This window comes from Camelus bactrianus, chromosome 15 (genome assembly GCF_048773025.1).
Source record: "Camelus bactrianus isolate YW-2024 breed Bactrian camel chromosome 15, ASM4877302v1, whole genome shotgun sequence".
Taxonomy (NCBI): Eukaryota; Metazoa; Chordata; class Mammalia; order Artiodactyla; family Camelidae; genus Camelus; species Camelus bactrianus.
Genome location: NC_133553.1, coordinates 65,215,428 through 65,230,259, shown reverse-complemented (window position 1 = coordinate 65,230,259; position 14,832 = coordinate 65,215,428). Strand labels below are relative to the sequence as shown.

The 14,832-nt window shown below is 51.4% G+C and overlaps 1 protein-coding gene across 22 annotated transcripts in view; it reads right to left on the bottom strand.

Moving 5' to 3' along the window:
* Positions 1 to 3,193: 3,193 nt before the first annotated feature.
* Positions 3,194 to 14,832, bottom strand: part of DYSF (dysferlin) — a 201,772-nt gene continuing 190,133 nt past the window's right edge. For all 22 annotated transcript variants that reach the window (XM_010963692.3, XM_010963697.3, XM_010963698.3 and 19 more), the window contains 5 exons: positions 14,732 to 14,831; positions 9,945 to 10,123; positions 8,126 to 8,235; positions 6,816 to 6,963; positions 3,194 to 3,467 (listed from right to left, as the gene is read on the bottom strand). In XM_010963692.3, the coding sequence (XP_010961994.1) occupies positions 3,429 to 3,467; positions 6,816 to 6,963; positions 8,126 to 8,235; positions 9,945 to 10,123; positions 14,732 to 14,831 (576 nt within the window). In that variant the 3' untranslated portion in view covers positions 3,194 to 3,428. The remainder of the gene's footprint in view (positions 3,468 to 6,815; positions 6,964 to 8,125; positions 8,236 to 9,944; positions 10,124 to 14,731; position 14,832) is intronic.

Sequence of the window (14,832 nt, the reverse complement as noted above, 5' to 3'; positions counted from 1 at the left end):
GAGGGGATGGCTGTTGGAGAAGGAGACCCACTGAGTCAACCACGGGGATGAAGTCAGACCACAGTGGGTGGAGCAGTGAGTGCAAGGTAAGGGCATGGAGACAGGAAGTGTAAGTGACGCTTTCTAGAACTTTGGGAAGGGAGGAGAGACCATACCACCAGGAAGACATGGAGGGCAGGAAGGGTATTTTGACTGTACCTTAAAGGTGTCTGAACATTCTTGTCCATAAGGGACTCCATGAATGTACCGCCACTCATACAGTCAGGCAAGTGGGAGTCCTTTGGAGTTTCCCTCCCTTCCCCCCACCCCCGCCCCCGCCCCAGCCCTGACCAGTCAGTTCCCCAGGCCCATCTTTCCAGCTGCTCAGGGTCTCCGCAGCCCAGGATCTCTCTCCCAGAGTTTCTCAGCAGCAGCACGACCAGCACTGTGGGCGGGATGGTTTGCGGGGAGGGTGTGCCCTGTGCATTGCGGGATGTTTAGCAGCTCTGGGGTGCCAATAGCACCCTCGGCCCCCTCATCCCTGGTGATGCCAATCAAAAATGCCTCCAGACACTGCCAGATGTGCCCTGGGGAGCAAAATCCGCCCTAGTCAAGAACCGCGGCTGGCTCTGTGCCCTGTGGAGGGAGACTCTCACAGATCAGCGAACCGTTTCTGGTCCTGCCTAGTCCTCGCTCTTCCTATTGTCTTGACCCTGTCCTTGACCCTGTAACCCTTGCGTATCAGTGTGTTGTGATTACCCTTCTGCTCGGCTCCCTCCGCAACTCCACTGTGAGCTCCAGGAGGGCAGGAGCCACGTTTACCCGGCTCAACATGGTATCTCTAGAGCCTGGCGCCCTGCTTGGTACACAGACGGCTCTGTGTGCACACACTCGGCATGTATGTGTGTGCATATTTCTTGAATGAATGAATGAATGACTCCTGCCCTGCCTTGAAGATCTTCCCCAGTTGGCTTCTGGACTAACGGACCAGCTGTCTCTAATGCCGCACAGCATCCTAGGCAACTGCTCTTCACCACTTGCGGTCATAGACCTTGTTGTGAACGGGGTGTAATCTCTAGACCCTCTCCCCGTCACAGGCCATGGCCTATACCACCTGCCACCCCATCCTGTGCTCCTAAAAGACTCCTGCCCCCAGGATAAGAACTAAGAAGCCACAATTCCAATCAAGGCCGGTCCAGCTTTAAGTCTGTCTGTGCTTCCCCGTCACCTCCAGAATGAAGTGCTAACTCAGCTGCGGACATGGGCCCTTCAAAACCCTGCCTCGCCCCGAAGTAGCCAGGCTCTCAGACAGCTGGAGACTTGATCTCTGTCTCTGCTCCTCAGCACACCTGTCCCTTCTTGGCCACCGGGCCGGTCCAACACTCCACTTCGAGGGCATCCCTTCTCTAGAGTCTCCTGCCCACCTTGTCCCAGGGCATCCCTTCTCTGGTACTCTCAGAAGGGTACAAATAACCATGCTTTCCTGATACACTTTTCCAGCCATAGGACTGGAGCCAACTTTAGGCTGAAGCCAACCCTGACGAGGGCAGAGCAGAGAAAGAACGCAAATTCTTGATGACCTAATTGAGGAGCTGGATCGGCCCTTGCCTGAAGCCAGCTGTTCTGGAAGTTCCATTTCCGTAAAGCTATTATATTCCCTTTACTAGTTTAAATATTGTCTTCTTTTATATGCAACTCAGAGCAGCAAGAAAAAGCAAATGAATAAATGAGAAAATTAATGAATAGGCACAGTGGCCCCCTAAACTCATTTAACCCAGCTGCGAGTTGCGTGGTGTGCATTTATTTCCTCCAGTCTTGCTGTACCTGTAAGAAAAGGAGAACTTTCTTTCCAAAACTCACACTCCCCTTCTTCTCCAGAAGCTGGTTCCATGAATTATCGCATATTCTCTCTTGTGTCTTTGCTCTTTCCCTCCCCAGTGGCTTCCTCCTCTCCACCTTCAAATACTCTCCATTCTCCTCAGCTTCTAAAGCTCTCTGAGCACCTCCGGAAGCTGCGGCCCCATCTCTCCCTTCCTTGCGTCTCACCTTCTCTGTGGGATCGCCGACGTTCACCGCCTGCACACAGGCACGCATTGTGGGCATTCAGGGAAGGCTCACTCCCCAGAAGAGTTTTTGACCCCAGCCCCTGCTGCCTGTTCTGTGTGAGGTATGGCCACCTGGCTCCAGGGTTCAGGTGTCAGGGTCTCAGGACGGGCCACCCTGGTGCTCAGGGCCCATGTGGAACAAGGACACTGAGGGCCTCCTCCAACCAGAACCTCGCCTGAAGAGATAATCACTCCACGTTCAAGATGCAACTTCCTCACCCAGGAAGTTTCGGGCCATCAGCCCTGTGCCAGTCACCCCCCGTCCTGCTACTCGGGGGTGGGGATGAGGGCCTTAGTGTGGGTCCCACAGTGCAGTGAAGAGCCAAGGGGGCTGGAAGGATCACCCTGGGGCCTTAGGGCCTGGGCCGCAGGAATAGGCTCACAGCGAGAAACAGAAGAAGCCTGCCTGGGTAACGGGAGGGGAGGCGGCCAGGCTGTGCTCCAGAGTTCCAGCCCCTCCGGCGAGAGAGGCAGAGGCCTCTATTCTGGAAACACGATGTTTTCATGCTCTTTGTTTTTTCTCTAAGTCTGTTCTTGCTGCTTCTGTAGACGAAGCCTGGTTCCTGCAGGAGATGTCAGACCAACAGCTACTGCAATGCTTCAGACCACAAGAAAAAGGTGCATTTGTCTAGACCGGATCTTGAAAGCAGGGTGAGGAAACAGAGGGATGGAACCCCAAGAAATCCCAGGAGGAGGGGAGACCAGGTCACAGCCAGGGGTCCAGCAGCCCTCCCTGCCTGGAGAGCTTCTGGCCCACCTCTTTCCAAGGGGCTCCATGTGCAGACAGTGGACCCTCTTCCCGGGCGTGGTACAGGTAACCGCCCACCCAAGCAAAGGGCAGCGTGGGAAAGGAAGAGACCATGCCTGAGGGAGGAAGGCCCGGGGGTGGGGAGGGGGGATTCCTGGAGCAGAACATTCTGGGTCCCCAGGCAGGCCAAACACCATGGCTCAAAGCCCAGTCCACCCTACCAGTCTTGTTGAAAGGTACACAGTTCTGCTGGGAACACTGAGCCAGAGATGGTACACACCCCTCACACCACCCACCCAGACACATGGCCTACACCAACACCCCTATTCAGGAACCACAGAGATACACACAGTAGCGCCGCTTCGTGGTTCAAACTGTTTTATACTGAAATACATCAGGGCTGATCCCAAACAACGTTGGTGGGGGAGAAAGAAATGATGAAGCGAGGAGATCCCGGGGCTCGATGTCACCAACACTCGGAGCACGTGCCAGTCCATCTGTCTGTCTGCGCACCCTGGCAGGAGTCAGGCCTGGACGTCCAGAGGAGATCAGCTGAGCTGGGCAGAGGAGGCAGCCAGTCCCAGGTCTGAGAGCCCTCAGCTGAATGGCTTCACCAGCTTCATGGCAGCATAGTTCTGGAGGGAGGGAGGAGGCAGGGACATGTGGTGACAGCTGCTGGGGACTTGGAGAGGGGAAGGAGGCTTATGCACTCAACCACCGCCTGCCCCTCGCCCTCACCGCCCCACCGTCCCCACGCTCTCCCGCCACACAAGCCCACACCCTCCTGAACTCCACTCACACCCTCACCCAGGGCCTGCACTGCCCTGTCCTCTCCCCCATCAATCCAGGGCCCACTCCCAGGTTCCAGCTGGCAGCCAGGAGTCCGCTTCCATCAGACAGGTGGCCTGAAGGCATGGCTCTGATTCTCCCCACCCGCCTACCACACTCCCACCATGGGAACCCAGGGCCCATTGGCGACCACGCTCCTGTTCAAAACGCAGAGAGTTGGGGGGTGGGGTGCTCGGGGACGACCCACCACTCAGGTCAGCACTAGAGACGGGTCACCCCTGATTAAGCTCTGGCTGCTGCAGGACTGGGCAGGAATCTCCCCTCCCCCTTCCTCCCCCCAAAACCATGAAAACACATACAACACAACACAGGGCTCCTAATTGGGACAGCATGTTCCCCAGCGCCGCCCGGGAAAGCCAACTCTGGAAACAAAGCCGCGGCTCCTTCCCCGCCAGATCGCCTCCTGCCTCCCCACGCTGGCCCTGCTCCCGGCTGCCTCTGGGGGAGAGCTGGGGGGAATCGGACAGGCTGCCCTCCTGGTCCCTCTCCCAGGGGAATTTCCAAGAGGGCAGGGGATTAGGCCAACAGCGGGGAGCAGGCCTGGCCTCGGGCCCCTCTCCACCGAGACCTGAAAGCCGGGTGAGGGTCACGGGTCTGGGACCACCAGGTGATTGGAGAACCTGGCCCAGCTTGGAGCAAAAGCTGGAAGCAAAACCAGTCTGCAGCCTCTGAGCCGGGCCACGCCTCTAGCCCTGACCCCTTACCTAGGATCTGACCTCACATGCCAGCTCTGGGAGAGGGAAAGCATGCTTGGTATTTGAAAGGACAACTTCTAGAAGATCTCAAAGGAGAGTGCTGCTGCTAGCTGGGGACCCAGGAGATGGGGAGGGCGCTGACCAGGGCCTGCCCACAGGGCCTGGGGCTGAGGCTGCCCTAGCAATGACACTGGATCGCAGGCTGGCAGTGACTGGAATCTTCCCTCCTTCCCAGCCAGGCAGCGGGGCCTCCTTCCCCAGGGCCCTGAAGGCCTGGTCTGCTGCCCAAGCGCCTTGCAGGATGGACCCGGCCGGCCAGGGGCAGGGCTGGGCAGAGGAAGGCTGGTGGTGATGTTTGGGCCTGTCCCTGCCTACCCCCTTGGCTCTTCGGCAGAAATCTGGCTTGACGTGCACCCCACCCCACCCCAGGGAAGGCCACAGAGCTCCCCCACCCCCAGCGCTAGACACAGCAGGTCAGCGCTGACCCAGTCCAGCCCCTTTCTCAGACGGATGAGAGGGCCCCGCCACGGTCACCAGAAGTCACTGGCAGAGCCCGAACCCAGCCAATAGCTCCTGACTCCACGTAGAGCTCTGTCCCATACAGCAGTAACGCTCAGACCTTTATGTCCCCGAGACGGAGTCCAGCAGACCGAGGGCTGGCCCAGGACTCCGCACTTCTTACCAGCTCCCTGGTGCAGCTATGCTCCTGAGACCACCTCCTCAAGGAGCCAGCGTCTACACCAGCTCCCTTTTACCCAAACTCCCTGGCCCGGCCTCATGGTGGAGCGTTAAACTGTCCCCTGTGCCCGCCTCATCCACTGGCTTCACCGTGTCTCCTTGCGGGCTGACGACTCCCCTGCAGCAGAGCCTCGTCGCCCTCTCCCTCGACCACACGACACGCCCTCGCCTCCTGGACACACTCCTGGACCCGAACGATGGCTGGGTACACCCCAAATGAGAGGAGGTGAGCCTGAGGACAGGCCAGATGAGGGCCTGCCCCAGGCAGGAGACACAGAGGACATGGAGGTGCAGTCCTGGGCCTGACTCCAGACCCCAGGTCACGGCCATCCTGGCTCTAGACCCTCTTTTGTCACTTAGGGCCCAGAGGGTAGCCGGGGCCCAGACATCCAAACCAGATGTCCCCTCTGCTATTCCCACTGCTCATGATATTAGGGCCTGAAGGGAACGGCTCTGTGGCTTTAACTCTTCCTTGTAGGAGGCACACTCTGCTGGTGCCAGGCCTCGCCAGCTACAGTGGGAGAGCGCACTCCAGCCCCCTCCTTCTCCTGAAGGATTCACAGGGCAAAGAGTTCACAGGTGAGTAATTCCCGGAGAGCACTGCCCGCTGTGGGGACAGTGTGCTTGGCCGGGGACCTGGCCCTGACCAGGACTGTGGCCTCAACCCTAGATGGGGAGCTGTGCACAGACTGCCTGCAGCCCTGAGCTGGTCCCTCCTCTCTCTGGGTGTCTGTTTCTTTCCATTCAAATTAGGGGGATATGGAGTTGATTGAACCATTCTCTCTACTTTTATATGGGTTTGAAGTCTTCATATTAAAAAGTAAAATAACAAAAAATTAAAGAACATTAAAAATCAGGTGTCAGCCTGGGAGCACTGTGATCCCTTCAAGGTTTGAGGTGCCATAGACCCGGAGGGGCTGCTGTGAGGGCCAGGGAAGCAGGGCAGGGTAGAGCCCAGACCCTCCTCCCTCGGAGGGGCTCCCCTGGCCTCCTGTTGCTGGGTGCAGCCGCCCTCACTAGTGTGGCCCTGGTGACCCTTAGGCAGCTGCTGGCTTCTCACCAGGTAGAAGGCGTCCCAGTGTCCACTGTGTCCGTGAGAGGCTCCTGGCCCACCCTCTGCTCGCCCACACCTTGTCCCACACCCACCCCGCTACAGGAGACAGGACACACTCTCCCGGGGTCCTCAGGTGGGCACTGAGACTCTCTCCCAGCCCCAGGTCCTCCTGTGCTCTGGACCTCAGCAGGCACCATCTTCACAAACAGGAGCCGTTTCCTCCACTCTGCCATCCACACTTTCTCTTCCCTTCCAGACCCACACCCTCCTTTAAGAAGCTTCCCCTGCCCATGCTTGCCCAAGGGGCTTCACCTTCTGCCAACCTTGATGACACTTTCCAGGAGTTTGCTGAGGACACTGCGTCTCCCCATCTCCCCATCAGATTCCCCCTCTTGGACTAAGAGCTCCCCAAGGGTCTCCCCACCAGCCTGGGGGCTCCCGAGAGCAGGGGCCACGTCTCCCCCATCAGGCCATGGACACCCCAAGGACAGAGGCTGCTGCTCTCCACCAGACAGGGGGTGCGCTTTGAGGACAATGACAGACTCCCCTGAAACCAGGAGCTACTGGAGGCCAAGGGCTGTACCTCCCGCATCAGACCAGGAGCTCCTCCGAGACCGGGCCTGTGCCTCCCTGTCAGGCCTGCTCACCGGGAAGGCATAGACGAAGATGCCCAAGAAGAGCAGCAGGACGAAGAGGATGATGAAGAGGATGATGGCCCACCGGAACCGCCGCCACAGGATGAACTTCATGGTCTTGTAGGGCGAGGTGAACCAAAGGAAGGAGGTGTCAGGGCGCCTGCAAGAGAGATCCCAGAGGTCAGCGGGGCGCCCCCCTCTACCCACGGATCCCACCCCTGCCTCAAGGACCCCAGCTCCAGTCCCCAAACCCAGCCCTCAGCACCTGCATCCCCGCCTCCTCCCAGCCTCTGCCACACTGTGAGTACCCCTTCCTCTTCCTGGTGGCAAGGCCTGCACATCCTCAGCCACCCTGTCCAGCTCACCCTCCCTGCTGCTCTCTCCTTCCTGACCCAGGACTTAATTACAAACTGGAGGTTTGGGAGCTGGGCAGAGCCTCAGGGGCTCCACGTTAGATGAGCTGTGGCCCACTGAGCCCCAGATAAGCTAAGCCACCTGCCAAGATGCACACGGCTGGTCCATGGCCAGGGAAGGATGGCAGGAAGTGAACCCAGAAGACTGATTTTTCTCTCACTCGCAACCAAGAACTTCAAAAACTTCCCCTAGGTCAGCCTCACAATTCAAAGAGCAAGCAGGATTTTGTGTCTCAATAATGGCCATTTTAACGCCTGGCTGCATGCCGCTGGGGCTTCTGGGTCTCTCCTGTCTTTCCACCCAGATCCCAGCATCCCTGGGCAGGGGTGCCTCTCACAGCTCTGCCAGCCCGTGGCACTCAGGACAGCACTGTGATAAAGCATGCCGTCTGTCTGAAGTCTGACTTGAGTCGAGGAGAAATACCCAGCAAATGCAGCCCCAACCACAGGAGGGCCATGGAAGGCAGCTGGGTCAGAGGAAAGACTTTGATCAGGCTCCAGAGCTAATCAGACCAGGTGGGAGAATTTCAGCTTCACCACTTTCCTTAGAATGACCTTACTTAACTTTGCTGAGATTGTTTCCTCATCTGTAAGGTGGGGATGCAAATTAACGATTCCCCAGCAGGGAAGGTTCCATAACCTGATATTCACATGCTGTATGACAGCACGCTGGGCCTACAACCAACCGCTGCCAACAGCGCCTGCTTCTTGAATCAGCTGAGATGCCCGGTGTGCCCCGGAAATGATGTCTGTCACCTGCCACCTAACAGTGTGCCCTCGGATGAGTCACGTCCCCCTCTGGGCCCTGTGGGCCTTGGGACCTCTGCGTGGCTATGCAGTGGGCCTCCTGTACTCTGGCCATGCCTCCCAGTCCCCTTGGGCATCAGGGGTCAGGGGCTGGGCACCAACCTTGGGTCCTCGAGTTTCGGGTTCATGTTGGGTTCATCCCGGCCCTGGCCAGCCGGACGCTCCTCGTGCTCACTCTCCGCTACGATCTCCAAGGTCATCTCCAGCTTGCCCTGTGGGGACAAGAGGGACCTGGTCAGGGGCACAAAGGCTCTGCCCTGTGGCTTGGACAGGAGCCAGGCCAGGACAGATGTATGGGCCACTTTATAGTATCTTTTTAAAAAGATGTAAGAGGATCTGATTATAAAAGTACCTGCTCTTTATAGAACATTTCAGAACTATAGAGATGTATAAAGAAAGGAGATACTCAACCGAACTTCTGCTATGTGGAGACAAGCACTCAATACTTTATGCATCAGGGCTGTTTTTCTCTGCTCATATATATCTGTGTATATATATATATAGTTCGATAGTTTGTTTCTTTCATTTAGGAATGTATTACATTTTTTATATGTTTACATTCTTTCAAATTTGCTTTTAATTGCTATAAAACATTTATGCAATGGTTGACCATAATTAAACAATTTCTTTTGGTTCCTTTAGGTTGTTTCCAACTCTTTGCTGTTATGAATTATGCTGTAACACCCCCAAAAACTAAATTTTTAATTTTCTTTGATTATTTCTTTTGGAGAGATTTTAGAAGTGGGATGTCAAATTTCAAGAGCATAAAGATGTTAAGTCTCTGGCTATGTATTGCCAAATTGTTTCCCTAAGTGGTTAGAATCATTAGCCTGTTCAGTAGCAGTAAATGAGGGCCCTGTCTCTCTGCCATCTTCACCAGCAATGAGCAGTTTTAGTTTGGGCTTTTTTTTTTTTAGCTTTCTTGAGACATGGCTGACAAATTAAAATTGTATCTATTGAAGGCATACAACTTGATGGGTTTTGTTTTGTTTTGTTTTGTTTTTTTGAGCAGTTCCAGTTTTTAAAAATTCTAATATAATACATAAGAAATGTTTTCACATTTTAAAACATTCCTTTATTTCATTACTAGGGGGAGTGAACATTTAATATATTTAATGGCCTCCTGTACTTTGTGTATTATCTATGCGAGCCCTTTGCTCATTTTTCTCTTGAGGTGTTAGTATTTCTTGTTAATGGTTATAATTTCTTATCCAACATGGATATTTGATTTCAAGGGCCACTCTGGGGGTTGACTGGCTGCCTGCCATTTCTAGGTACAATTGACCCTTGAACAACACGGGTTTTAACTGCGCAGATCCACTTATACACAGATTGTTTCCAGTAAATAGCAGTCACCCCCACCCCCTTATTGGCAAGTTTTGCATCTGCGGATTCAACCAACCACTGAGGGCCAACCAGGTTGAACATCTGTGCATTTTTGTATGAGTAGGTTTCTGGAACCAATCCCCAACGGATACGGGGGGACACTAATACATCATTAGTCATTTACCTCCTCTGCAGAGGAAGGACAGTTCTCGATGGTCCCCCGTCACACCCCTGAGCAGACCTCTGGCTGGGAGATTAGTACCAAGACAGTCCCTTGTAGGGTCCTGCTCAAATGGGAGTGGCACGACCCCTGTCCTCAGGAAGCCCAGCCCAGGACACCGGTCACTGGGAAGACCAAGGAGCAGAGTATAAACTAAACAGGGTCCACAGGAGACTAAGGCATCTTTTGATTTAAACAGGCTTCCCTGGGATGCGAGCTTCAAGGAGAGGAAGGCTGGGAACCATCAGGAAAGAGGCACAGTATCTAGAGAAACACAGGGGGAGGGCAGGAGAGAGGGACAGGAGCACGTCCGTGCCCAGGGACTTCCATGACAGAGCCCCCCGCACCCCAACCGGCCGGAGGGAGCAGACTTACCGCCAGCATCTTCTTCTCACCCTCATCCGCCACACAGGGCCACCAGCCCTTCACTGTTTTCTGTTCGAAAAGGGACACAAATCGCTCTGGGTGGGAAGTGTCATCCAGCTGGTCCAAGAAGCACTTCTCAGCTGTCTTGGCGGGCTTGGGCATGCGGTTGAGGTCCAGCTGCAAAGAGCCTGTGGCAGGGGAGGGTTCTTTGGCCCGAGGTTTCTCAGTCACTGCCAGCCTAGGGCCACCCTGGGGCTGGGCAGGTTCAGAAAAACTCACTGCCATCTCTTCAGCTTCTATCAATGGGCTTGGCCCCATGGCTCAATCCCCAGCTCCCCACCCATTGCCTCTCATTCCATCCATACAGCTTCCCAACCGTCTATTCACGCATCCATACACCTGTTAGTCCCCCCTTCTTGATTTGCCCTTAACAGAGCTTCCCACCTGCTCAACTATTCATCTTACTATGCACAAATCCATTCATTCAGCCATGGTCAACACCTACCATCCATCAATTCTTTGAATTGCTTTTATTGTAGTAAAATATATATAAGATAAAATTTGTTATTTTAACCATTTTCAAATGTGTACCTCAGTGGCATCACGATATTGGATTGGATTAGGATATTGTCACGATATTGTGCAACCACTGCCATTACCTATTCCTAAAACCTCCTCATCCCCAAACAGCGCTCTGCACCCATTAAGTAGTAACTCGCCATCCCCGTCTCCTCTCAGCCCCTGGGAACCTCTAATCTACTTTCTGTCTCCATGAATAAGCCTGTTCTGGAGAGTTCAGATATGTGGAATCATGAACTATTTGTCTTTTTGTGTCTGGCTTATTTCACTTGGCATAATGAGTTTTCCAGATTCAACCATGTTGCAGCACGTATCAGTACTTCATTCCTTTTTATGGCTGAATAATATTCCATGGTATGTATATACCACATTTTGTTTACCCATTCATCTGTTGATTGGCACTCGGGTTAGTTCCACCTTTTAACTAGCAATGTACAAGAGTTCCAGTTTCTCCACAACCTCTCCAACACTTGTTATTTTCCAGTTTTTGCTTTTTTTTTAAATAAGTGTATTATCTCATTGTGGTTCATCCACCAATTTTTTCATCTGCCCGCCTAGTAATCCAAGCAGCTGTCTTCCTGTACTTCATCTACTCATCCATTTTATCCATCTTCCCCTGGAGTAGCTCCACCTTAGGTTGAGCCATATGAAAATGCTGGTATTTAACTATTTTTGACATAGAAAAACAGCAGTTTCATGTGGTTTCACCTAATCCAATTCCAACAACATGATGAAGTCAATGGGACTGAAGCATAGGACACTGACGGGAGCAAGTGAGGGACACAACTAAAAAATACATTCTGGGGCCAAATTAAAGAAAGTTTTGAAACCCATGCAAAAGAGACTAGACTTGTTTCAGTGTGGAATGCTCAGTTACTGCAAATATCCACTGATTGTATCATTCCATCTAGCATTTGTTGAACTCTGCGTCAACATTCATCTATCTATCCACCCATCCACACATCTCCCCATCCCTCAGCTATAGATGAATGTTTATATCCCACTTTAAATATGGTCCCAATATAATATTAAGTAAAGGTCAGGACATTAAACCCTATATACAATACATATATAGTCTACATATGCACAGGCACACAAAATTATCCCAGCATGATCTTCATAAAGACTGTAGAGAAACAGGATTATTGCTCAATGGCTAAACTGTAGATCTTAACTAAAAGTAATAAATATTCAAAAAAAGCAAAACAGTGATTAGAAAATACATTATGGAGGGATAAAAAAGAAATAATAACACTGTATTGTATATTTGAAAGTTGCTAAAAGAGTAGATCTCATCACAAGAAAAAAATGTTTAACCATGTGACTTAATGTGGTGATCATTTCACAACATACACAGACATCAAATAAAAAAAGATAACTTTTGTGGAGTTAAAAAGTAGTAGTTTTTTAATAAAACAACGCCATTTGCTGCAACATGGATGGAACTGGAGGTCGTCATTCTAAGTAAAGTAAGCCAGTAAAAGAAATAAAAATACCATATGATATCACTCATACGTGGCATCTAAAAAAAAAAAAAAGACAAATGAACTTATTTGCAAAACAGAAACAGACTCACAGACGTAGAGAATAAACTTATGGTTACCGGGGGGGAAGGGAGTGGGAAGGGATAAACTGGGAGTTTGAGATTTGCAGATATTAGCTACTGTATATAAAATAGATAAACAAGTTTATACTGTATAGCACAGGGAACTATATTCAATATATTGTAGTAACCTATAATGAAAAAGAATATAAAAACGAGTATATGTACGTATATGTATGACTGAACTATTATGCTGCACACCAGAAACTGACACGAAATTGTAAACTGACTACAATTAAAAAGTAGTCGTTCTAGTAGTCTTCTTTTTATTTCCAAAAACAAAAGATGAGTCTGTTTAATTTTATTTTGGGCATTGTTTTCTCATTCAATAAAATGCAGGGGTTTTATCGTTTTAAAATTAATTTTCTAAAGCTTCACTCCATAAAGGAAAGATTGACAGACTGATGTTAAAGAACTTTTTTAGTCTGCAGGCGAAAAAGAGCCCATAGAAAATCAAAAAGTGAAACACGGAGAAGTGACCTGGAATGTATCCTTACTATAGAAAAGGCTCTGAAAATCAATAGTAAAAGATGAACATCTCAAAACCATGACAAAGAAAATCCCATCAATAATGTGGATAATAAATAGACTTTTAAAGTTCTGCCTTACAAGTAATGAAGACATGCAGAGGAAGGTAAAAATGAGGCATCATATTGGCAATTTTTTTGGAAAAAAAGATAACACTGGTAGCAAAAGTTTAGGGAAAACGCTGCCCTTAGAGTCAAACAGGGCACAGGTGGGAATTTTTAAAATGTACAATCTCTCTAGAGGGCAACTGAACAAAATGCTTCAAAAGCGACTAAAATGTACAAAGACTCTCAAAATCTGTTGCTTAGAGTTCAAGAAAGATATTACAAAGGGTCCAAAGACATATGCCTAGGGTGTGATGCGTGTCACACAGGAGGTCCTGAAGAAGAGCCCCGTGGGGTGAGGGAGAGTTAGTGAGGCAGGACAAGGTCCATCTGGGCGACGGGCCGTCAGGCGGGACATGAAGTATGATGGTGCAGGTGCAAATGTCAGATAAATAACTCCTGATGGAAAGAATGCTCTTAAAATACCAAGTTTTCCCCCCAATCAAGATATAAAACAGTACGTATAATATAAACCTATTTTGCTATCTGTAAGGCATACATATATGTGTATATATGTATCAAATACACATATAACATCTATGTGTTTGCTTGTGAGAGAAATAACACACGCCAAAGCATCAGTGGCCGTTATCTCTGGGTGCTGACTCTATAATAAAACAGGAAGGGGAGGCATTGCTTACTCTGGATTCTAATTATTCTATAGGAGATTATGTATCCCAGAATAATACATAAAATAACAAAAGTCCAGTTTGGCACTGTGATTCTGACACCCTGAATCTTTTACAAGGAAGTCCCAGAGCAGCTCCCAGTCCTCCCGTCACCGGTGACCGGGCTGATGATCAGCCCGACGGGCAGGCAGCCCTCCTCCCCATTCCTGCTGGGGCTGCTCCTCAGAACGTCCTCTGCAGGGGCCCATGGGCTCAGCAGATTCTGCAATCAAGGGCCACCAAGGAGGGCTCCAGTGACTCGTCCAAGCCCACCCGCTCCCAGGTGGCAGAGCGGAACTAGAACCCAGGACTTGTGACTTCCTGGGTTGCCTTTCTCCTGGGTTCATTGTGTTTTTTCACCAAGGTGAAATTCACAGAGCAAAATGCACCATTTTAACCATTTTAAAGTGTACAACTCAGTGGCTTTTAGTATATTCACAGAGTTGTGCAAAACCACCAGCACTAATTCCAGAATATTTTCATCCCCCCCCAAAGAAACCCTATTCCCATTAGCGGTCACTCCCCAACCCCGCTCCTCCCAATGCCTGGCGACCGCGTTCTGTCTCCGTGGATTTCCTATTGCAGACGTTTCATGTAAACGGAATTGTACAATATTTATCCTTTTGTGTCTGGCTTCTTTCACTTAGCATGTTTTCAAGGCTCACCCATGTAGCGTGAGTCAGTACTTCACTTCTTTCTGTGGCTGAATAACATCCCATTGCATGGACAGCCCACCTTCTCCCAGTTAACTTTTACAGTTGTGATGGGCTCACGGCCCCACGTCTCACCCCTGCGAGAGCTCGTCTCCACCTCCTCCTCCAACCCAGTGCTCCCTGCCCCCTAGTCAGGGTTTCACACACTTCTCCCCAACCAGAGTCCTGTCTAGGGCTCTGGGGATGGACTGGGTGTGTTCATTTATCAGTCAGTAACTGGGATGAAAGGGCACTGATTTAAGCCCCTCACTCACTAGACTCGTCTAGACTCGGGGAGGGGGTGTCCTGTCAAGTGTGGGGCCAGTCAGCTAGGGAAGGCCAGCTCACGCTCGCACTGCCTTCCCCCTCTCCTCTCTTCCTCACCTGAGTCCCACCATCCAACCTGGCGCAGCGCTCAATGCCACCTCTGGGGACAGGCCACCCTGCTGTCCACTCTGACCACCCTGGCACTATTCTATGTCATGGACCTCACTCAGTGCCAGGGACCAGTGACCCCGAACTCCCTGAGCTTCCCACCAGCCTTCCCAAAAGGCCCAAGAGTGGCACACGCACACAGCAGGGGTTCTGGTGCAGGCTGGTGCTGACCGAAAATGGTGCTCACCCAGAAAGTCATCAAAGGAGAACTTGTCGTTGTCCCAGATCTGGAATATCACTCGTGCTGGGATCTTGCTCTCGGTCTTGTCCAGCCTCCAGAAAGCATCC